The 25,570-nt window shown below is 38.6% G+C and overlaps 1 protein-coding gene and 1 non-coding gene across 4 annotated transcripts in view; one reads left to right on the top strand and one right to left on the bottom strand.

The window, feature by feature from the left end:
- LOC123599338 (cytochrome P450 20A1) overlaps nt 1-20,949 on the bottom strand; it is a 79,716-nt gene extending 58,767 nt beyond the window's left edge. Inside the window, exons 1-4 of one of the 3 annotated variants that reach the window (XM_045480831.1) lie at nt 20,695-20,949; nt 13,143-13,192; nt 12,181-12,347; nt 9,525-9,667 (exon numbers count right to left, since the gene is read on the bottom strand). In XM_045480831.1, the coding sequence (XP_045336787.1) occupies nt 9,525-9,667; nt 12,181-12,347; nt 13,143-13,192; nt 20,695-20,874 (540 nt within the window). In that variant the 5' untranslated portion in view covers nt 20,875-20,949. Of the gene's footprint in view, nt 1-970; nt 1,070-9,524; nt 9,668-12,180; nt 12,348-13,142; nt 13,193-20,076; nt 20,491-20,694 lie in introns of those variants that run through there. The other 2 variants (XM_045480832.1, XM_045480834.1) reach the window with 2 other exon arrangements.
- Nucleotides 20,950-24,113: 3,164 nt separating this feature from the next.
- LOC123600133 lies at nt 24,114-24,218 on the top strand. Its single transcript, XR_006713512.1, has one exon. It is a non-coding gene; the product is annotated as a U6 spliceosomal RNA (small nuclear RNA).
- Nucleotides 24,219-25,570: the final 1,352 nt, after the last annotated feature.

The following is a 25,570-nucleotide window of genomic DNA, read 5'->3' as shown; positions in this document are numbered from 1 at the left end:
CTGAGGGGGCACCTGGGTGGCTCAGCCAGTTGAATGTTTGACTTTGGCTCAGGTCATGATCTCACAGTTTGTGAGCTTGAGCCCCACGTCCGGCTCTGTGCTGACAGGTTGAGACCCTGGTGCCAGCTTCAGATTCTGCGTTGCCTTCTCTCTCTGCCTCTCCCCCATTTGTGCTGTCTCTATCTCAAAAATAAACATTAAAAAAAAAAAAAAGGGAATCCTGGGATCTTTCATTTAAATTAAATCCAGGGTGGGGCTCCTGTGTGGCTAAGTCAGTTGAGCATTGGCTCAAGTCATGATATCATGGTTCATGGGATCAAGCCCCACATCAGGCTCTGCACCAACAGCATGGAGCCTGCTTGGGATTCTCTCTCTCCCACTCTCTGTCTCCCTCATTTGTACTCTCTCTCTCTCACTCAAAATAAATAAACAATCTTTAAAAAAAGAAAGTCTTTAGGTAATTATTGTGAAATTATTAGAATTTCAGAGAAGCAAATGATTTTCAATTCCACCTTGCATTAGGTTATTATTGTGACTGCAAACTTAAAAAAGATTTTTTAAAAAAGGGGAAAAAAAAAAACCTAGCCAAGCAAAACTACATCCCAGGGTAGCAGAACAAGCTAGAGAAGAAATGTGCCAGACTGGAATGATATCCTGATCCTACTATTTACGAGCTATATGACCTTGGACTGGTTAATTTAACTGCTCTATGGTTCCTCATCTGTAAAAAGGGGTAAATAACAACACCTATTTATAAAATTGTTGTGAGGCTTAAATGAGTTCATACAATCTACTGGACCAACAAACTCAACAATTTTCACTGTTAACTATTACTAAGCTGTCAATTAAGAAGATTCTGGATAATAGTCCTAAATTACAAATCCAGAAATAGTTATTAAATCAGAATTTTTCCCACAAGTGACAGGAGAATATAGGGTTTCAGCACAGAGAATAGAGAAGTTACACTCACAGAATTAAAGTGGAGGTTTACACACAGCCTTGGAGCAAAGATGGTCAGGACAGGAAGGAACCAGAAGTCAAAGGATGAGGTTTGAAAGGATTAGAGAAGAATCCGAACAAAGAACTGAGATCTGGACAAAAAAACAAAAACAAAAAAAGGCAAAAAGATTATTATGTGAATATAAAGTAACATTTATTTTGGGGGGGAATAACTCTGGTAACAGCACTCTTCCCTCAAAGAAAAAATATTGGTAAGGAAAAGGAAGATGTTCTGACAGCAGCACTCTCTAGTCATATTCTTCCTGATTAAACATTTAACTAGTATTTCTGATGACTAAGTAACTTGCTTGTACTACGGGATTGACAATATAAACTCAAAATATATTTCTCACATTTGGACCCAGTCTATGAACCAAAACTTAAAACTATGATGGCAAGAAACATGAAAATTTGGAAATAATTTTCCATCTTGATTTGCCTTTAATCAGGTAGGAGGAGAAAAATCTGGAATACAGAACAAAAGCAAAGAAGAAAGTTTGGGAAATAGAGCCTATGATAAAAGATTAAAAAGTTAGAATTACTTAGTTTGAAGCACAGAAGAAAGAATAATTAAGGCTTACAATAAATATTACTTTAAAAAAAAAGGTATTTCTGTCACCACTGAAAGCAAAGCAAGGAGAAATGGGCAAAACTCCCTGGAGCTATACAATTAAATACGAAAAGATGTTGGTTACTGGCAAATGTTAGGTATTTAAACAGAACAGAAAAGAAGATTCTGACTTGTGAATGTTCAGAGAAAGGCAACCTAACTGCTTCCAGGGAGGACAATGAGGGATGACAAAACAGGCATGACAACCCAAGTGGGAAGCCTAATAGGCCTTGAGAACTTGATGTGAACAAAGCTAATAAGGTTTGTTTGACACACCAAACAGGAATGATAACAATGAGAGGGTGGAGATTTGGTATATAAGTCTCCTGAAGGGCGCCAGTAGAAATAGGAACTGGAAGGAGAGAGACTAATCAACATCCAGCCATGGATAAAGGCCTTGTTTCGTCTGTTTTTAGGAGGAAAACTGTGCAGAGGAGTCAATGTATTAATGCTTCCAGTAAACTCAGCAAGCCAGCCTCAAGTTTTGTTTGTTGTTTTTTTTTTCCAGCCTCATGTCTTGAATAGAAAGTATTAGTTTCAAACAAAACTCTGATAAGGAAAAAATGGCATTAAGTACTTATTAAATGTTATTTTTAAAAAGTAGTTAAGAGTCAATTATGCATCCTCTTAACAGCTTTCAGGTATTCTATAACTCAAAAAAGTTACAGAAGGGCTTATAATGTGCATTTAAGAACATTTTTAGAAGGAATGAACAAAGTAATAGAAGATGAGAAGGTAAAGAAAATAAAACTGACCCATGTGGGGGCACCTGGATGGCTCAGTCAGTTAAGCATCTGACTTGATTTTAGCTCAGGTCATGATCTCATGGTGGTTGTGAGATGGAGCCGCGCATCTCTCTTAAGATTCTCTCTCTCCCTCTGTCCCCCATCCCTCAGAAAAGAAAGAAAGAAAATCTACTTTTCAAACAAACAAAAAAAAAGAGAGCTTGAGTAGTAGTTTCTGAGTAGTAGTTTCTTGAGTAGTAGTTACTGTGTCCTAAGACCTGTAGTTGGGAATTTTAAATCATTATTTCACATCGTCCTCACAGGAAATTTGTAATGTAGATGTTATTAAGATAAGGAAATGAAAGCTCAGAAAGGCCAAGTAACATACAAACCATCATGCAGATACTAAATGGTAGAAGCAAGATTCAAAGCTTCTTGCCCAAGCTTAATCTTCACACTGTAAGATAATCCTATTTCCAAGGAGCTACATCAAACATACAACAAAATAAATAACTACATTTTGAAGCACAAAGATAAGAAAAAAGGAGATGGAAAACACAATCTAAGAAGGGAGAAAGATAAGAAAATCAATTTAATTTTGTCATGTCAGGTTGTTACTGTAGTTTAAAGAAGGTGCATGAAGAAGGGTACATAACTAAACTGGATACTAGAGTAGGAGTTGGCCAGGCAACATGAGAAACCTATTTCTTAAGAGAGAAGATGGGGCACCTGGGTGGCTAAGTCAGTTAAGCATCCAACTTCAGCTCAGGTCATGATCTCAGGGTTAGCGCATTGAGCCCTGCGTTGGGCTCTGTGCTGACAGCTCAGAGCCTGAAGCCTGCTTTGGATTTGTGTCTACCTCTTTCTCTCTGCCCTCCCCCACTTGCACTCTGTCTCCCTCTCAAAAATAAACATTAAAAAAATACATATTTTTTTAAATAGAGAGATGAGTTTGACTCATAGAGAAAACAAAGGAGACAATGACTAAAGAACTTTAAACTGGTCAGGTTTTGTTTTGTTTTGTTTTGTTTTGTTTTTGCTAATTTTTTTAAAAGTCTGGACACTTAACCAACTGAGCCACCCAGGTGCCCCTAACCTTTTTAGTTTTACTAAATGTTTACTAAGAGTCTATTCTACACCAAGAGCCAAGTATACAGACACAATTAATACAGAATAGTCCTTCCCTGCATAGGGCATACAGTTTAGGACACAGACATTCAAAGAATTACACAAAATGTAATTAACAAAATGGAAAGTGTTGTGAAGAAAAAGTACAGACTGTTATGACAGCATCTAAAAGGGGACAGTGGAATAATTAGAGATGGTTTCCCTGAGGAGTGACATTCAAAGTAAGAGCTAAAAGATGAACTTGCATTTACTAGGTATGTGAGTAGTTAGAGGAGACAATCTAAGCGATGAGAACAGCATATACAGAGGCCTTGAGACAGGAGAGAACAAGGTATAAAACTAAAAGAAAACCAATGTGGCTAGAGTATAAGCACAAATAAGAATGAGAAATGAGGGTGGAAAAGTAGGCAAGCTAAATCACAAATGGCCTTTAAAACTTACATTAAATATTCTGGAATTTGTCCCAAGAGCAAAGGGAAGCCAGTGGAGGTTTCTGATTAAGGAAATAATAAAATAAGAATTGCAGGGGCGCCTGGGTGGATCAGTTGGCTAAGTGTCCAACTTTGGCTCAGGTCATGATCTCATCGTTCATAAGCTCGAGCCTTGCGTTGGGCTCTGTGCTGCCAGCTCAGAGCCTGGAGCCTGCTTCAGATTCTGTGTCTGCCTCTCTCTCTCTGCCCCTCCCTCACTCACGCTCTGTGTCTCTCTTTCTCTCTCAAAAATAAATAAAAACAGGGGTGCCTGAGTGGCTCAGTTGGTTGGGCGCTGGACTTAGGTTCGGGCCATAATCTCACGGTCTGTGGGTTCAAGCCCCACATCAGGCTCTGTGCTGACAGCTCGGAGCCTGGAGGCTGCTTCGGATTCTGTGTCTCCCTCTCTCTCTGCCTGTCCCCTGCTTGCACTATGTCTCTCTCTGTCAAAAATAAACATTAAAAATAATTTTTTTAATATTTATTTTAAAATAAATAAAAACATTTTTAAAAAATTAAACTAAGAATTGCATTTTGAAAATATCTATTCTCACAGGTTTTGAATCTCAAGTCCACAGATACAAAAGGGTCTCTACCTAGAATCCAGGAGTTCATGAAATTGAATGAAGGAGAAAAATGTTTATTTTTTACTCACCCCTGATTGAAATTTAGCATTTCTTTTAATTGTGAATATAGGTCCTTTGACTCTGTCATTGATACAAATTTCAAATATGTACACATCATATGACGCTTATTACAAAACTCTCAAAATAATGCTTTTGTCCCTCATAATGCCATTACTTTAATATTATGGAAGTTTTGGGGCACCGGGGTGGTTCAGTTGGTTAAGCATCCAACTCTTGATCTCAGCTCAGGTCTTGATCTCAAGGTTATGAGTTCAACCCCTGTATTGGGCTCCATGCCCCAATCCATCAGTTAGTTAATTTATGAAAGTTTTGTACCCTATGATCCAGCAATCACACCATTAGGTATTTAAAGAATACAAAAGTACTAATTCAAAAGGATACATACACTTCAATGTTTAAAGTAGCATTATTTTTTGTTTTTAGAATTTTTTTTAACGTTTATTATTTATTTTTGAGAGAGAGGGAGACAGGAGCGCAAGTGGGGAAGGGACAGAAAGAGAGGGAGACACAGAATCCAAAGCAGGCTCCAGGCTCTGAGCTGTCAGCACAGAGCCTGACATAGGGCTCAAACCGTGAGATCACAATCCGAGCCAAAGTCGGATGCTTAACTGACTAATCTACCCAGGCGGCCCTAAAGCAGCATTATTTACAATAGCCAAATTATGGAAATAGCTCATGTCCATCCATTGATAAATGAATAAAGAAGATGTGGTGTATATGTATACAACGGAATATTAATCACCCATAAAAAGAACAAAATCTTTTGCATTGTTGTTGCCACTTGCAACAACATGGGTAGAGTGAGAGAGTATTATGATAAATAAGTCCGTCAGAAAAGACAGTATTTTCCATCAGAAAATACCATATGATTTCACTCATATGTGGAATTTAAAACACAAAACAAAGAAGCAAAGGGAGGGAAAAAAATGAGAGAGAGAGAGAGAGAGAGAGAGAGAGAGGCAAACCAAGAAACAGATTCAACTGTACAGAACAAACTGATGGTTACCAGAAGGGAGATAGGTGATGGGAATTAAGGAGTGCACTTGTGATGACTACCAGGTGATTTATGGAATTGCTGAATCATTATATTATACACCTGAAACTAATATAACACTAATGTTAACTGAAATTTAAATAAAAACTTAAAAAAAAAAATTAAAATAGAATCCATTAAATGTAAAAACTTAATTAAAATTACAGAAGTTTTAGAAACATTGCTAGATCTTGTTATTTAATGAATTAATAATGATGTATAGAGGCACCTGGGTGGTTCAGTTGGTTGAGCATCCGATTTCGGCTCAGGTCATGCTCTCACATGAGAGTTTGAGCCCCGCATCAGGCTCACTGCTCTCAGCACAGAGGCTGCTTTGGATCCTCTGTCCCCCACTCTCTCTGCCCCTACCCCGCTTGCGCTCTCAAAAATAAATAAAACGTTAAAAAAAATAATGAAGATGAGGTACATACATTAAAATATCACAAATTTTTAAAAAATAATATTCTTATTAGTATATCGTTTTCCCTTGTAGTTACACATATTTTTAAGTTTATTTATTTATTTATCTTAAGAGAGAGAGAGAGCATAAAAGCAGGTGAGGGGCTGAGAGAAGGAGAGACAGAATCCCAAGCAGGCTCTGTGCCATCAGCACAGAGCCCCAATGTGGGGCTCAAACTCACGAACAAAGAGATCATGATCTGAGTCAAGATCAAGGGTCAGATGCCCAATTGAGAGCCACACAGACAGCCCTGTAGGTACACATTTTAAAATGTTATTCTCAGAAGGACTCCATAGGTTTCACTAAAGGTACAAGGGATATGTGTCATAAGAAGAGTTTAAGAATCCCTGCAGAGGATAGAAAACGGATTAGGGGAGGAGGGCAGAGAGAAGTTAAAAAAACAAGCAATCGAGGTAGGATTATGGAAGCTTAAACTAGGATGGTGGCAGTGCTGATTGAAAGAAGAAGATCAATTTGAAAGATATTTGGAAGGTAAAATTGAGAGTATAGACTCTTTTAAAATGTAATTATCAAAGAATAATGTTATAAGTGCTTATAATAAAATGGAAATAAAAATGCAGAATCTAGGGGCACCTGGTTGACTCAGTCAGTAAAGCATGTGACTCTTGATCTTGGGGTTGTGAGTTTGGATGTAGAGATTACTTAAAAATAAAATCTTAAAAACAATTCAGAATCTAAAACTATCAATATAGTATGATGCTGATTAAAATTCTAATGTGTACAGAAAAAATAAAATGATAGAAAGCATTTTAAAATGTTAAACATGGTTATCAATGAGTAATGGATAGCATTAAAAATGTTTATTTTTTTCCTTAGGATTTCCTAAATTTTTCCATATTTTATAAAATGAATCAGAAAAAAGTAAACATAATTTTAGTTATTTTGGGGGAAATTCTAATGGCATGGAAAAACGTTTGTGATACGTTTTAAGGTGAAAAGTATATAAAATTATACATACAGTATGATCTCAACCACACATACATCTATAGTGATATTATGAATGATTTATTTAAAGTTAATGCTTTCTGGGGCACCTGGGTGGCTCAGTCGGCTAAATGTCCAACTCTTGACTTCAGCTCAGTTCATGATCTCACTAATTTGTGAGTTTGAGCCCCACATCGGGCTCTGAGCTAATGGCACAGAGCCTGCTTGGGATCCTCTCTCTCTCTCTGCCGCTCCCCCACTTTCTCTCTCTCAAAATAAACATTATAAAAAAAATAATAATAAAGTTAATGTTTTCCGGGGTGGCTGGGTGGCTCAGTTGGTTGAGCATCCGACTTCAGCTCAGGCCATGATCTCATAGTCCGTGAGTTCCAGCCCCGGGTCAGACTCTGTGCTGACAGCTCAGAGCCTGGAGCCTTCTTTGGATTATGTGTCTCCCCCTCTCTCTGCCCCTCCCCGACTTGTGCTCTGTCTCTGTCTCTCTCTCAAAAATAAACATTAAAAAAAATAAAAAATAAAACGTTTTCTACAGCAACCATACATTAATTTTATAAATTCCATTATTAAAAATTTTTTTAATGTTTATTTTTGAGAGAGACAAAATATGAGTGGGGGAGGGGCAAAGAGAGAGGGAGACAGAATCTGAGGCAGGCTCCAGGCTCTAATCTGTCAGCACAGAGCTCCATGCAGGGCTTGAACTCACAAACTGTGAGATCATGACCTGAGCCGAAGTCAGTCGCTCAACCAACTAAACCATCCAGGTGCCCCAATTCCATTGTTTTTAAAGAGCACAAATGGATGGATTAGTTTTGTACACAAGAAAGGGTTCTTTAAGATTTAAAATGACAAGAAAGAACAAGATTGAGATGGATAGAGTTTGTTTGTGGGGAAATAGGATATTGAGGGAATTTACAGGTAAGGGACACTATGGTCTCAGCAAACCAGGAGGCAAAGACACCTACAGCAAGCAAAGGAATTTGTTAGCAATACTAGAATAAGGGTGAAGGTTTGGAACAGTGCTATTGGGACACAGAGAACTGTCAGCACATAGGGCTCAGCTAAGGATCTTTAGGGACAAAAATTAATAGTATGGATTACTATTGTTCTCAAACTTTGTAAATACGTCATTTGTGGAATATCTTAAAAATGTCAGATCCCTAGGGGTGCCTGGGCGGCTCAGCTGGTTGTGTCCAACTTTGGCTCAGGTCACAATCTCACAGTTTGAGGGTTCGAGCCTCCATCGGGCTCTGTGCTAACAACTCAGAGCCTAGAGCCTGCTTCAGATTCTGTGTCTTCCTCTCTCTCTGCCCCTTCCCCACTCGCACTCTCTCTCAAAAAATAAATAAACATTAAAAAAATTAAGGGGCGGGGCGCCTGGGTGGCGCAGTCGGTTAAGCGTCCGACTTCAGCCAGGTCACGATCTCGCGGTCCGTGAGTTCAAGCCCCGCGTCAGGCTCTGGGCTGATGGCTCAGAGCCTGGAGCCTGTTTCCGATTCTGTGTCTCCCTCTCTCTCTGCCCCTCCCCCGTTCATGCTCTGTCTCTCTCTGTCCCAAAAATAAATAAAACGTTGGAAAAAAAAAATTAAAAAAAAAAAAAAAAAAAAAAAAAAAATTAAGGGGCGCCTGGGTGGCTCAGTTGGTTAAGCATCGGACGTCGGCTCAGGTATGATCTTGCAGTTTGTGAGTTTGAGTGAGCCCTGTGTTAGGTTCTGTGCTGACAGCTCAGAGCCTGGAGCCTGCTTCAGATTCTGTTTCCACTCCTGTCTTCCCCTCCCCCAATCATGCGTGCTCTCTTTCTATCTCAAAAATAAATAAACATTAAAAAAAATTAAAAAAAAAAACTGTTGGGGCTGCTGGGTGGCTCAGTCAGTTAAGCGTTTGATTGTGGCTCAGGTAGTGTTCTCACTGCTCTCGAGTTTGAGCCCCACATTGGGCTCTGTGCTGACAGCTCGGAGCCTGGAGCCTGCTTCAGATTGTGTCTCCATCTTTCTGCCCCTCACCTGCCCATGCTCTCTCTCTGTCTCTCTCAAATATAAAATAAAACATCTAAAAAAATGCTTTAATAAGTAAATAAAATAAAAATAAATTTAAAAAATTGTTTAAAAAAAATGCCAGATCCCTCTGCAGTATGATTTAGTTTTGTCCATGCAGAGGCCCAATAAATCTGCAGTTTTAACAAGAGAATGTGTTTTAAGTGAGCTTAGATCAGGTTTTGGGACTGGTTTAGAGTCTGGCCTGAACACAAAGGACAAATCTATTGACACAGAAAATTTGTTCAGGTTCTCTCCATTCCCATCATTCCAACTTACACAGAAGAGTACAGGTGTGAAAATTATTTATTGTCGTTTGTTTTGTTTGAGAATTTCAGGAGAATAAAAATCAGCTTAGAAAGACAAGAAAAAAAGTAGCAAAGACAAGACACACTAATAGTCAAAAATATACTATCATCTGTATTAAAGAATTCTGGGCCACACTTCTCATCACCTTACCTTTAGCAGGAGAGCAAAATTACTCTGCAGAGAATTAGTCACACCACTTTCATATAATTTTTTCCTCATGTGGTTTTCATTCACATTCCCACCATCAGATTGATACCTTAATAATGACTTAAGCATGGTTTCAAAAGGGTCCGCTGAAACAGACAAATTAAGCATTTCTGAGTCCAAGTGGGCAACAGAACTGAAAACAAAGAAAACAACTATAAAAACCTAGCACAAAACAAAGAGATCAAGGAGGTAGGGGACTGTAGCCAGCAGCATGCCAACTTTTTTCCCAATTCCCTTCATTATCTTTCCTAAATACGAACAGTTCAAGAGGCAATAAAAACTGTTAAGAATACAATATCCTGACTGGCAATTACACTATAAATAATTAATACTTAACATAAATATTCTACCTACATGACAACAATATCTTTGATTTTTAAAAAAGCTCATTCCACTGGTTTTAAAGCAAAATTGTTATTGGTGTGTAAAGGTTAAGTATTACAGTTAAAATTATTTGGCTGAGTGCAGAAATTTCTTTTTTCTCTTTCATCCATTTTTTAAGTGTTTCTTTAATGACTATATTGTTTCATACAAAAAAAATACATTGTAATTGTAAACAATTAAAACAGTAAAATACAAAAGAAAATTCGTCTAAATTTCACCAGAGAGATAATGTTCAACATTTTTGAGACTGCATTTTTTTTTTTTTTGACAGAGAGAGAGAGAGGAGGGGCAGAGGGAGAGAGAATCCCAAGCAGGCTCCACGCTCAGCTCAGAGCCCCAAACAGGGTTCAATCTCATGACTGTGCTATCATGACCTGAGCCGAAGTCAAGAGTCGCTGCTCAACCAACTGAGCCACGCAGCTGCCCCAATAAGACTGCTTTTGTTTTGTTTTGTTTTTATAGCTGTTAACATTACTTAACAGAAGGAAACAGAAAAATGTCAGATTTTACAAATACAAACACTTCTTTCAGAGCACTTCTCTCAGTTCATTAGTATGATCACTTCAATGTTTACATGGTTCTCCCACTCCCCAATACACCATAAGCTCCACAGGAGCAGAGACCACGTCTGGTTTTACTCACCTTTGCATTTCCTGACAGAGCCATCCTTCCATGTTATGGAAAGCTTAGTGATTAAGAACACAAACTCAGGCCAGACTGCTTACCTTCAAGTCCCATTTCTATCACTAATAAGTTGTGTGATCTTGGGCCAATGACCTAACCTCTTTGCACCTCAGTTTTCTCTAATGTCTACTTCATAAGGTTGTTCTAAGGATTAAATGAGTTAATATCTGTAAATGGCTTATAATAGTATTGGCATATAGTAGGCCATATAGATATTTGGTAAACAAAATAAATCTACATCAGCATATTAAGGCCTGATTATATTTTTTCATTCAGCCACTATTTAACTTTGCTTCAAATTTTTATTGTAAATAATATTAATATCTTTTCTCATTATATGAATATCAACTTATGATAAATTCTTTATGATATTATTGCTAAATCAAAGATCCTGCCAACCCTTTCTCCCAAGTTTATAAAATATTTACACTCCATGTTTGCCTATTCCCTTAGCAACAATGCATTTTGCCAATATTTTTCATATCTTCCAAGTAAGATAGGTAAAACTTTTATTTGCATCCCACTAATTATTAGACAGGTTGAAATCTTCATTTATTTATTGGCCATTTTTATTTCCTCTTTCTTAATTACCTTGTTTTTGCCCATTTTTCTGTATCTCCATTTTATTTTTATTTTCTTATTAGTTTTTACTTATATATATGGATGGTAAATAGTTTCCCCATCTCTTTTAAACTTTTTCAGGGTAACTTTTTATTTTACAGAAATATAGTAATCAACTACACATCATGGGTAGTAATCTGTGCTTTTTATTGTACTGAAATTTCTCATTTTTATACAGATTTACATAAAAATTTAAGACAGTTTACCTATCTTGTGCTTGATGGCTCCTAGATCTCATGCTAAGAAAAGGTTTATCAACACCTATCCTCAATTTAATATTTAAACCACGTTTTCTTCTAATACTTTTTAGGACTTTAAATTTTAATCATTTGGCATTTATTTTGCTATAAAGAGCAAGGCAGGGATGCAGATTTATTTTTTCCAAATAGCTAACCAGTTTTCCAAAACCGTTTATCACCTTTTCCCTTTATCATAAAATGCTCTCTTATGTATACTTGGTTTGTCTACCAGACTACCTACTCCATCAATCTGTCTAGTCTTATCATAATACAAGATTCTTTAAATTAATCTAGATTTATAGCACATTGCTTTATCAGATGGTATAAGTATTCCCCTCATGAATATTCTTTTCTAGATGTTTTCTGACTGCTCAAGTACCTTTACTATTCCAGATGCACCCTGGATCTATTTTTTTCAAAAAAATCCTGTTGGAATTTATATTGGGATTCTACTGTATATATCTATAAACTGAGGAGAAAAATAATTTTACAATACTGTAACTTCAGTGAGGTACTAATTATACAGACCTTAGCATAATGCCTGGCATATAGTATAAAACATTCAACAAATGTTAGCTAGTCTTACCCATGAACAATGTGTGGCTCTTCATGTATAGATGTTTATTCGTAAAAGATAAGGATCAGATAATTAGAAAAAAAATTAAACTTACATGTCTTATTGGGGTTGATATGCTGCTTCAGGGCATCAACAGTGCCCAAACTAACCACAAGGCGCCTGCCAAACCAGAAAGAGACCACAGGTCCATATCCCTCATGCAAATTAACCAGGAACTCGTGCAAACTTCCACTCTTCACAATATCTGGAAGATTACCATCTCTGAGAAAAGAACATTTGAAAAAATAACTTGGAAAAATAAGAAATTTAACTTGGAAGAATCAGAAAAACAATAACTGATACTGAATTAACTGTGTCAACAGATGAGAGCAAAGTTGAATGAAATGAAAATTATTGCAAAATCTAAAACTTAATTAAATTTGACTCCTTACTTTCTGTAGTTATATTTAGATATGGATTTTTCTGATATTTTGAGAATTTGTAACAATTCAAACCAAGAAAAAAGCTACACAAGGAACATCTGACTTACACAATGGAAAATAATCCCATTTTTGCAACATCTCATTTTGAGATAGCAATGAACATCATCATAGGCTGACTTAAATCATCAGATCAGTTCTGGCATTTTTTTCTAATTTCCTTCTATCTTAATTATTGTTTTTTATTTTCAATACTCTGGCTAGAGAAAGTGAAAGCAATTAAAGTTTTTTTTTTTTTTCAGGTTTTGTGTAACTTTTTATTTCTTATTTATTTTTTAAAGTAAACTCTACACCCGATGTGAAGCTTGAACTCACAACCCTGAGATCAAGAGTTGGATGTTCTAATGAATAAGCCAGCCAGATACCTGAAAGCAATTACAGTTTTTGTTTATACAGCTCTCCTTTCTGTTCTTAACAAAGTTCAGGTTTAGGCCCAGAGATAAATTTAGAGTAAATAAAGGAATTAAATAAACTATGTAATTTACAAATATGGTTTCGTTTTGATACCAAAAATTAAATAAGAGTTAACTCTACTGAATTCCAAATAATAATAATAATAACAATAATAACTACTCACTTTTCTTCAGTTGGAGTAATCCCTGGAATTCCTGCAGCTTGTCTAGAAGCCTTAAGGAGAAATTTTAAAATAGTTTAGTATAATGACTTAATGTATAACATATAACTTAATGTATAATCACATAACCCATAAGTCAGATGTTTTGCCAAGACATCTGCAGGACTAAGCGATGGCTTTCCAATTTGGTTGAATATCAAGAATTATTTCTATATTAAAATACAAAAACTGGGTTCCTTGTATTTAAAAGAATAATCTTAATATTCTTCCTCTGTGTCAATTAAACTAACAAGTTTGAAAGTTTTAATCTCCATTCTACATCAACTAATATATAACAAAGTACCTTTTTTGTTGTTGTTCTGAGTCTACGTATGGTCCCTTCTGGCTTGGCTTACAAAAAAAATCAATGTCATGCTTACAAGAGTTTCATTCCTAAAACTGTTCTCTTTCTAGCCAAAGAATTTACCAAAATACAATATGATATTCATCTTTTGCTTTAATGTAGTCAGTTTTTAAATTATTTTAGAGAAAGCATGCACAAGTAGCGGAGAGGGGCAGAGGGAGAGAGAGAATCTTAAGCAGGTTCCATGCTCAGCGTAGAGCCTGACTTGGGGCTCAATCTCATGACTGCGAGATCATGACCTGAGCTGGAATTAAGAATTAGATGCTTAACTGACTGAGCCATTCAGACGGCCCAAATATAGTCATTATTGTCAGGGTCATACAATCACTGAGGTGTGTGGCATACAAATAATAAAATAATTCATAGCAAATTGTTCAAGTAACAACCTCTAAAATGAACTGGGGAAAAGTATGTAAAATTTTAATATTTACAATTTTATACTGGGGTTACAGCTGCTATGTTTTGGGATCAATGTTATTTTTTTCTTAGTTTTTATCTTATGATAAGCATATTATTCTTTAATATGACTTTTTATAATTTTCTTTTGATGTTTATTTATTCTTGAGAGAGACAGAGTGTGTGTGGGGAGGGGCAGACAGAGAGGGAGACACAGAATCCAAAGCAGGCTCCAGGCTCCGAGCTGTCAGCACAGAGCCTGATGCGGGGCTTGAAGTCACAAACCATGAGATCATGACCTGAGCTGAAGTCGGATGCTTAACCGACTGAGCCACCTAGGCTCCCCAACTTTTTATCATTTTTAAATAAACTAAATATTTATAGAAAAAATAACATGAAATATTTACTCCAGGATCAATTCTGAATTTTGTCAACAATTTTGATTAATATTAGTCAGCATTTATCTATCTAGCATTCTGCCCCCTTTCTTTTTCTTAATTAACATTACATAAGTAAATGAATAAATATTTCTTTACTTGAGCATTTATTGTTTTATACCTTAATTAAAAGAAGAGGTTTCCTTTTTTATTTTTAATTCTAATATAGTTAACATACAGTGTTATATTAGTTTCATGTGTACAACATAGTGATTCAACATACTTGAACATTTAAAGGCTAAACTATGTTCATCATATAGTAGAAATTGCCTAGGGCACCTGGGTGGCTCAGTCAGTTAAGCATTCGACTTCAGCTCAAGTCATGATCTTGCAGTTCCTGGGTGCAAGCCCCACATCAGGCTCTGAGCAGACAGCTCAGAGCCTGGAGCCTGCTTCAGATTCTGTATCTCCTTCTGTCTCTCTGCTCCTTCCCTGCTTGTGCACTCTCCCTGTCTCTCAAAAATAAATGAATAAACATTTTTAAAAACTAAAAAAACATTGAGGGCCACCTGAGTGGCTCAGTTGGTTAAGCGTCTGACTTTGGCTCAGGTCATGATCTCATAACTCATGAATTCAAGCCCCGCATCGGGTTTTGTGCTGACAGCTCAGAGCCTGGAGCTTGCTTCGGATTCTGTGTCTCCCTCGCTCTCTGCCCCTCCCTCGCTCATGCTCTGTCTCTCTGTTCTTCAAAAATAAATAAACACTAAAAAAATTTTTTTAATTGAATTAAAAAAATTTTTTACAAAGGAAATTGCTTAATCATTTTCCTACTATACTGCTATAAAACATCTCAGCTATTTTTTCTTTCTTTCTTTTGTTTTTTCATTAATATAAGTAGTGCTATAAAAATCTTTGTAAAACTTTACTTTTTTCCTCCTTTGGGGTATATATGCCAAAAGAGAAATACTAGATTGAACGGTACTAACTATAGAGTTTTTCAGTTTCTGCTAAATACTACAAGAATGCTATCTAGGTAATAGTATGCGTAGTATGTGTCACTTGTATTTAGCTGATAACAATGAAATCTACAGTGTATAATTCTGTCCTACAGTCATCAATAATGGAAACTTGTCAAGTTTAATATTTTAAATAGGGAGGAAATTAGAAAAAAGATAAACCCAGTGGTATAAAAAATCCTACTTTCAATTTCCTGGGATAAAATTATTAATCATAAAACAAGCTTCTTGATTTCTCTTTAAACATGGTAGATCCATAACATTCATCAATTATCTGTTCCTTCTGAAAACCCACTAAATGGAAGTGAATAAGAAAGGAGAAAACAAAAATAAAGAGAAAGGGAGAGGAAATAACAGAATGAACAATTCAACAAATTTCTGAAAGTGTTAAGCTGTTGGAGAAGTGATTAATTGACATAGTTGAGAGGCCTCCTCTAGGAGTCTGCAGAGGAAGAAGGAGGATTCCTAAAAAAGCAATCAGATTTGCACTCAGTAACCAGAAAGCCTGGATAAGACATAAGGTAAGACACAGACTTAACCAATTCTTAAAAAGTTGGCATACAGATTCTTTATTCCTCTGATTACCATCCTTCTGGAAGTAAACCTCAAGATTCCAAATTCAGGAAAAACAGGCTGGGTTAGTGGTTGCACCTATAACTCTAAGGGAAAACATTCTATAATCTAATACGAAGCCAAACTATTATTCAAGTGTAAAGCTAGAACAGAAACCTTTCAAATAAGCTAGGTTTCATAAAATGTATTTTCCATGCACACTTTCTTAGGAAGCTACTGTAAAATGATGCACTGCAGCATATATAGCAAGTGAAACAAGAAAGGATTGTGAGGCATGTAGGAAATAGGGTACATAACACAGATGAAGAGAATACCCACAGTGATAGTAAAAGAACAAGAGCTAAACTGAAGGAGACTATAACCAGTACCAGCTGGGGAAGGAAGATGGATGGCTCCAGAATGTGTATCTTCATGCTGAAGAAAATGCAACTGATGTCTTTGAATATTTGGACACCTTCACAGAGTAGTGTTACGACAGAAATGTTGAAGATTTGGAAAAAACTACTGACACGCAGGGGTGAATAAACTCTAACGATGTGGAAATACTAAGTACAATCCCTCCCCACTAACCTAATCCTGGCTTCCACAACTCCATCAGCAAACAGGAAGAGGGAGCATTAGAAGTCCTCTGCATCCTCTGGATAAAATGGTTCCTATAGCAAATGCCACATTTCATCAGCAAAAATGAAGAGTGAACCTCAGAATGCCAGGTAAAATGCTCTCCCACTCTTTACTACATCCACATCTCCCAAATAGCTAAAATGATGAGAGGGATCCCAAAATTGGTATGCACCTGGACAAAACCCTGCAAAACTTCAATCTCCCCATTTCACTGCCTCACCACTACCACTGGCCTTGAGACTATCCAGAGTGTTATTATGATCTTTTTCCTTACTTATGTTAGACACCACACAAAGGCCAGGACTACCAACCTTAGGTTTTCTCTCATCCCCAGACTCCTATACCTACAGAAGTTTATCCTCTTTCCCTGACCCATCTCTCCCCTATTCAAGCCTCCACCCTATCTTAGCAACTCATTCCCATGGTCATACATTAGATTTTTTTTTTTTAATTCTTAACGTTTATTTTTGATAGAGAGTGTGTGAATGGAGGAGAGGCAGAGAGAGAGAGGGAGACACAGAATCTAAGCAGGCTCTAGGCTCTGAGCTGTCAGCACAGAGCCCAACGCAGGGCTCGAACTCACAAACCACGAGATCATGCCCTGAACCAAAGCTGGACGCTCAACCAACAGAGCCACCCAGGTGTCCCCATAAATTAGATTTTGACATGATCAATAACTTCAACATCTCCAGAATTTTAACATTAAGCATCCAAATCTCCAAGCACCTCCTATCTTTCCTTCTCAACTATTTTTATTATCTTCACTCCAAAAACTATTTTTACCCCAAAAAGTACTTTTAACACACCCACTTACATATTCATTTTCCACTTTACTCAGCTTAGATTCCATGGTACGTCATTATAAACATTCCTTTGTCCTGTATCCTTTTGCCCTATATCCTGGTGTCCCAGCAAAACACCAATTCTAATTAAATCCAACATCTGACAAACTGTCCCTGAATCCACACAGCTGAAGAGAAACACAACCATGCTGACTAGTCTTATTTTAATTTCATGAACCTCCAGTGAACTGCCTGGAAATCACACACTTCCCTAGTCTATCATTCTGTAATCTTCTAGATGGCTCTTCTGCTCCTTTTCTTTCTTTAAATCCCCTATCCCCACCAGTAACTGATAATCTTGCTACTTTTCCATTGAAAAAATGAAAGCAATCAGGAAATAACTTCCACACCATGACTATCATCTGCCTACATGTATGCCAATATATTCCACCTTCCCTTCTATTAAACTGTCTATGCTCCAAATGAAATATACCCCTCTTCCCTCCACACAATCTCTGCTATCAAGCTAGCACCAGATCTCACCAAAATTATTTTAACGGCTTCCTAACTACCCTGCCTACTTCTACCCTTACCCTAGGTCCACAAGTTTATTCTTAACATATCAGTCAAAATGATTTGCTTAAGATTTAACTAATAATATTAAATTTTTAACTCCCTTAAATTTAAAATGTCACTCTTCTGTTGAAACCCTCCAGTGGCCTACTTCAGAATGAATGCCAAGTCCATAAACTGGCCTACAACAAAAACCTGCCTTTCCTCCCCATCATTCTGATTTTATTTTTCTTACTAGTTTCCTCCTCACTCCACTCCAGCCACACTAGTCTTCTGTTTTCCTGGAACACATTAGGATGTTTCCCCCTGAAGATGTGCATATGCTATTCTCTTTGTCTGGAATGCTTTCTCAGATACTTGAATGGCTTGCTCCCTCCCTCATCTCCTTCAGGTCTCTTTTCCAATTTCTCCTTACCTCTTGGTCATCCTATTTTATTAATATTTTTAATTTTAAATTCCAGTATAGTTAATATACCGTGTTAGTTTCAGGTGTACAATATAGTGACTTAACACTTTCACACAACATGTGGAGCTCACCGTGACAAGTGCACTCTTTAAACCCCATCACCTATTTCACCCATCCTCCCACTACCTCTCCTCATAACCATCAGTTTGTTCTCTATAGTTAAGAGTCTGTTTCTTAGTTTGTCTCTTTTCCCCCCTTTGCTCATTTATTCTTTCTTAAATGCCAAAAATGAATGAAATCATATGGTATTTGTCTTTCTCTGACTTATTTCACTTAGCATTATACTCTCTAGCTCTATCCATGTCACTACAAATGGCAAGATCTCATTCTTTTTTATGGCTGAATAATATTCCATTGTAAGTATACACCACATCTTCTTTATTCATCAATGGATGGACACTTGCACTACTTCCATAATTTGGCTGCTATAAATAATGCTCTATAGGGGGGCGCCTGGGTGGCGCAGTCGGTTAAGCGTCCGACTTCAGCCAGGTCACGATCTCGCGGTCCGTGAGTTCGAGCCCCGCGTCGGGCGCTGGGCTGATGGCTCAGAGCCTGGAGCCTGTTTCCGATTCTGTGTCTCCCTCTCTCTCTCTGCCCCTCCCCCGTTCATGCTCTGTCTCTCTCTGTCCCAAAGATAAATAAACTTTAAAAAAAAAAAATAATAATGCTCTATAGGGATGCATGTGTCCCTTCGAATTAGAGTTTTTGCATTTTTTGTTACATACTCAGTAGTACAATTACCGGATTGTAGGATAGTTCTACTCAAATAACAACTGTTAGCAAGGATGTAGAGAGAAAGGAATCCTCTTGCATTGTTGGTGGGAATACAAATTGGTGCAGCCACTCTGGAATATTTTTCCTTAAAAAAAACTGACCATCCTACTTTAAAATAACACTACCTGTTCCCAACTTTATTTTGCTCCATAATACTTAATACTAGTATTTTAGTGTTATTTGTTTATATTATTTGTTCCCCCTCACCAGAATATGAATTTTCTGCCTGGTTTGTTCACTGCTGTATAGCCAGTACATGGAACTGTATCTGGCTGAAAGACTAAACAGTGCTCCTTCCTATAGACTAATCAAAGGGCAATCTCATTTAAAGATTATCAAAAATTCAAGATCTGGAGAGGCACCTGGGTGGCTCAGTTGTTGGAGGGTCCAACTTCGGCTCAGGTCAGGATCTCATAGCAGGTGGGTTCCAGCCCTGCACCCAGCTCTGTGCTGACAGTTCAGAGCCTGGAGCCTGCTTCGGATTCTGTCTCCCTCTCTTCTCCCTCTCTCTCTCTCTGCCCTTCCCCCTCTCTGCCCTTCCCGTCTGTGCTGTCTCTCCCTCTCAAAAATAAACACACATTTAAAAAAAAAAAAAAAACAAAAAAAACCCTCAGGATCTGGAGTCATTAAACATTTAGTTTTAGATAAACAGGATACAGGACATTACAGGTTGTGTAGCTGCAATATTACAATCTAATCCATTTACCATCTCTGAACATTTAAGGTGTTCCCTCATTATTATCAGTGAGGTTTTGGGGAGCTCAGCTACTTAACTTTTTCCACGAAAACACCACCGTCTTTTGTAAACAGGTTAAGAGATGATTGCTCATCTACTAGCTCCTTTCCCTCTCAGAATCACCCCCTGAGGCTGATAAAGGCAAGCAGATAAGTCTAGTAGAACAAGATTCAGAGCTAAAGCAAAGTCGCTACTTCAAGCTCAGGAACTAACCCACCACAACGCTCATTCCACAGCTCCATTTGCTTCCGAGGCCCTGCGAAAAGCAAGACCGATCTCGGCCGTGAGGACTTTGGATTTCGTTAACAGACGGAAAGACTGATAGAAAGGCAGGACACGAAGGAGAGAAAAAAAAAAATCGAGGAGAATCCTCAGAAAAGGACAAAGGAGTGGAGCACTCTCGCACCCTCAAGTTTCCTCCCAGACACCCTGGAAAATGGAATTTGGGTTTGGCAGGATTACTGCCCAAAAGTCACCCCAAAGTACTGCTCACGCAGCCTGTGACAGAGGCGTGGCAGTGCCGGGAGCAGGTAGGCAGCAGGACCCAGAAGAACGGCCCTAAGCCCTCAGGCGGCAACGCGTCCCAGGCCGTGCGCGCCAGAGGGGTGCTCCAGCCGCCCACTCAGCTCTCCTCCCAGCGCAGCCCGCGCGCACCCCGCGAGGCGTCACGTGCCCGAGAGCTGCAGCTGCGCGATGCGGGAACGGGAACACAAGCGAGAGCGGGAGCCCTCCTCTCAGGCCCGCTCCCTGCGGCCCACTGCGCGCAGAGCGACGCGGATGCGGCAACAGAGGCTGGGGCGGCTGTCAGAGTCCCCGAGGCCGAGACGGCGATTACCGGATAGAGGTAGAGCACCGCTGCCACCAACGCCAGCAGGAAGGTAACGGCGAAGATCGCAAAGTCCAACATGGCTCTTCCGCCGACGAGCCACGTCTCACACCCCGCGCTCCGGCAGCAGCGCCTCAGCCTGACCAGCTCTGCGGAATGGGCGTGAGGGCAGAGGCGCCCTGTGGACATTGCGAGCCAATGGGCCCACCGGGGGGCGGGGCCGGGGCCAGGCGAGGCTGGCGGGGAGAGCAATGGAGTGCCGAGGCCCGCGGCTGGGCCGGAGCCACACCCCAGGGCGGAGTTGGCGGCGGACAAGGCCTCGGGGCACGCCCATGATTTGGGGTTCCTGTCGCAGGAGAAAGTGGAGTCTAGGCTTCGGAAACGTTAGGAGTTACCATCGCTCTGCCCAGACCAACACTTGTCCCAATGGTTTTAGGATTAAAACTCATAAACCAAAGATTCTTACGGCGTAGCTTCCGGAGCAGCAGCAGCAGCACCGGCGAACTGGCTAGGAATTCTGATTCTCTACCCCACCCTGGGAGCGAGAGGGATTCCGCAAGTCTGTGGTTTATTTAACAAAGCTGTTAAACACCGTGAGAACCACTGACCCAAGCTAACCTGGACAGGAGTGTCTAAGAGTCAAGCATCGTTAGATGTTCCTTGTTTCGAAACATTATTTGAAGTGCTAATAAATGTGATTCCTTGACACTTTCTCGTGATTGAAGGCAGCGAACTGTTCAGTTATGGTAAGATTTCCTGACTCTACTAGAGTTTCAGAAAATTGAATTGTCTAAGCTTCCATTTCTTTATATATAAAGCAATGGAAATAATACCACACAGAGTTGCCTGCTGGAATAAATGAGGTATTTTATGGAAAGCACTTAATACAGTTCCTAGCAAAATGCTCGTTAGTATTTAGCACTAGTTATTCTGAACATAAAAATATCCTAGGATCCCTCTTCTTTTTCACGGACTCAGAAGGCTTTGTTTGTTTGTTTGTTTGTTTGTTAATTTTGAGAGAGCGCTTGAGCAGGAGAGAGGCAGAGAAAGAGAGAGCGAGAAAATCCTAAGCAGGCTCCAGACTGTCAACGTGGACCCAGTCCCAGAGTTCTGTCCCACGTACTGGGAGATTATGACCTGAGCTGAAATCAACAGTCCCACACCTTACCAACCAAGCCACCCAAGCTGTGATTCAGAAGTTTTTATATGTATAATGTAAGGCACAGGCCATTACTTACTGGTGTTCCATTTAGTGAATGCACACTCAAAGTATGTATGGTTTTTATAGCTTTCATAGTATAAAGTGTGTCTCTCACACACACACAGACACACATACATTCACACACAAAGGCAGCAATTCAGTAAGTGGAATCATTTGAGGTTGCATTTTAGAACACCTGTGATAAATGACTTCTCGAGTAAGCATGAAACATCTCATTGAAAATGCCAAGGCTTTTGGCATCTATAGCAAATATAAATGTTGCTATTTGATATTTTATTTCGCAGAAATTGTACTTTTTTTAAAAAGAAAAGTATGTATGTATGTATTTATTTATTTATTTTAATGTTTTATTTATTTTTGAGACAGAGACAGAGCAGAGTGGGGGACAGGCAGAGAGAGAGGGAGACAGAGTCCGAAGTAGGCTCAGGCTCTGAGCTGTCAGTCCAGAGCTGACGCGAGGCTGGAACCCACCAACCTAAGCCGAAGTCGAAGGCTTTACAGACTGAGCGACCCAGGTGCCCCTACCTAAAAATATTTTATGAAACCATGTATATACTTTCACACATTTTGATGTTGACATCTAAAATTTTTATCTTGACTTAAAAGGATTAAATTTTCAGTGTATTGTAAATATTCACATTTGAAATTATTGTATCTCTTTCAAATGTATGAAAAGGAATTTAAATACCATAGTGATGTGATGACTATCACCAAGCATTTATTTTTATTTTTTATTTATTTTTAAATTTACATCCAAGTTAGTTAGCATGTAGTGCAATAATGATTTCTGGAATAGATTCCAGTGATTCATCCCCTATGTATAGCACCCAGTGCTCATCCCATCAAGTCTCCTCCTTAATGCCCCTTCCCCATTTAGCCTATCCCCCCCCAAACACAACCCTTCCAGCAACCCTCAGTTTGTTCTCTGTATGTAAGAGTCTCTTATGTTTTGTCCCCCTCCGTTTTTATATTAATTTTGCCTCCCTTCCCTTATGTTCATCTGTTTTGTATCTTAAAATAATTTTTTTAATCTTTATTTATTTTTGAGAGAGAGCATATGAGCAGGGGAGGAGCAGAGAGAGAGGCAGACACAGAATCCGAAGCAAGCTCCAGGCTCCGAGCTGTCAGCACAGAGTCTGATGCGGGGCTCGAGCCCACGAACGGTGAGATCATGACCTGAACCAAAGTCGGACACTGAACTGACTGAACCACCCAGGCTCCCCCATCTGTTTTGTATCTTTTTTTTTTTTTTTAATGTTTTTATTTTTGAGACAGAGACAGAGCATGAGCAGGGGAGGGGCAGAGAGATGGGGAGACACAGACCATCTGTTTTGTATCTTAAAGTCCATATGTCTGAAGTCATATATTTGTCTTTCTCTGACTATTTTCGCTTAGCATAATACCCTCTAGTCCCATCCACGTAGTTGCAAATGGCAAAATTTCATTATTTTTGATTGCTGAGTAATACTCCATTGTATATATATATACCACATCTTTCTTTATCTGTTGATGGACATGTGGGTTCTTTCCATAATTTGGCTATTATTATCAATAGCTCTGCTACAAACATTGGGGTGCATGTGCCCCTTTGAAACAGCACACCTATATCCCTTGGATAATACCTAGTAGTGCAATTGCTGGGTCATAGGGTAGTTCTATTTTTAACTTTTTGAGGAACCTCCATTCTGTTTCCCAGAGTGGCTGCAGCCGTTTGCATTCCCACCAGCAGTGCAAAACAGATCCTCTTTCTCCACATCCTCACCAGTCTCTGTTGTTGCCTGAGTTGTTAATTTTAGCCATTCTTACTGGTGTGAGGTGGTATCTCATTGTGGTTTTGATTTGTATTTCACTGATGATGAGTGATGTTGAGCATCTTTTCATCACATAAAAGTCTTTTAGAAATTTCTCTTGGGTCAGTTACATCACAAGAGATTGCCTTTTATCCGGAGGAACTCCCATATCCCCTCATTATCTCCAGGCTTATAGAGAGAGTTAAACTCCTCATGGCCCACAAAGAGAAATGCCTAATCAGTTCCTAGAGGAAATAACCTAACAGTGGCATTTCAACAAAAAGAGGCTAGTGGTGGAGCACCCCCAGCAGAATGGAGGAATTTATTACTGACATTTTTATAATTTCCAGCACATGGTGATAATAAAAAGAAGACATTTAGTTGGTTTATTATTGCTTTAAAATTCTCTACACACAGTGCTCACTTCAGCAGCACATATACTAAAATTGGAATGATAGAGAAGATTAGCATGGCCCTTAAGCAAGGATGACATGCAAATTCATGAAGTGTTGCATATTTTAAAAAATAATACAAATAAAATTTTGTACACAACAATGCACCCCCTTTTGTCTGAACCTGGAGCAGAACACTACATCAAACAAACAGTAAGGCCTTGTTAATTTGTGTCAGAGAGAACATAGGTGGATTCTAGGCATGTCTGTTTAAAAAGAATAAAATCTAAAGGCTAGGAAGGGCAAGTATATTTATATGGTTTCATTCATTCAGGATTTGAGATTTTAGTGTTACATTGAGCACCTGATACTGGATCTGAATGTTCTTGTTTGGTTAACTGAAGCCTGGATTGAATACTGGCCAACAGTCATTCAAGTTGAGATGCCAGATATCTCCTGGCAGGGACTCAGCAAACTAAGGAATTGGGGCCCCATCTGTTTTTGTAAACAAAGTTTTATGGGAAGACAGCTATGCTCATTTATTTATGTATTGTCTATGGCTGCTTTCATGCCACAATGGCAGAACTGAATAGTTGTGATAGAGACCACATGGCTCTCAAAGCCTAAAATATTATCTGGTCCTTTAACAGAAAAAGCTTGTGGGTCCCTGCTGTAGGGGAAAGAAATCTACGGATTTAGGGAGATGGGAATGTTGGTATGGATTTTGTTGACATGTCAAAATACTTTAGAACTCACAAAGGAAGTTAACAAACTGTTACATAAGTGATATTCTATCTTTCTGCCCTAAAATTATACCTTCATAATGCCAAATTTAAAATATGTGTAAACTATGGTTTTTATGATTGAAAGTCAATAAACTAACAAAGATAGGTGAACTTAGTTATTGCACATGCCTAGGCATTCTACAATGGTCTAGTGTGTTTGGATAAAAAATAAAATATAGACACATAATTCAGAAATTATTTGTTTTATAAAGTTAATTTTTCATTTCAGCAGTATCTCTGTTTTTATAATCAAGATTTCACATCTTTTTTTCCTGGCAGTGTTTTCCTGGCAGTAATGCCAACTTAGCTTATCTTGGGTCATAGTATTTCTTGGATAGATTTTTTTAAATATAATCTTTTCAGGGGCACCTGGGTGGCTCAGTCGGTTAAGCGTCCGACTTCAGTTCAGGTCATGATCTCAAGGTTCGTGGGTTCAGGCCCACGTCAGGCTCTGTGCCGACAGCTCAGAGCCTGGAGCCTGCTTCGGATTCTGTGTCTCCCTCTTTCTCTGCCCCTCCCCTGCTCGCACTCTCTCTCTCTCAAAAAATAAAATTAAAAAAAATTTTTTTTTCAAGTTTATTGAGGCATAATACATATACAGGATAATTTTTAAATTCTTTTCAATTGGAGAAATTTTCTTTGTTCAGACAGTAGGGAAAAATTTGGCTCAAGTAGCAAAAAAGAAAAGAATGCATA

The sequence above is a fragment of the Leopardus geoffroyi genome, chromosome C1, assembly GCF_018350155.1.
Source record: "Leopardus geoffroyi isolate Oge1 chromosome C1, O.geoffroyi_Oge1_pat1.0, whole genome shotgun sequence".
NCBI lineage: Eukaryota > Metazoa > Chordata > Mammalia > Carnivora > Felidae > Leopardus > Leopardus geoffroyi.
The sequence above is the reverse complement of the archived record's forward strand: the minus strand, read 5'-3'. Positions and strand labels throughout refer to the sequence as shown.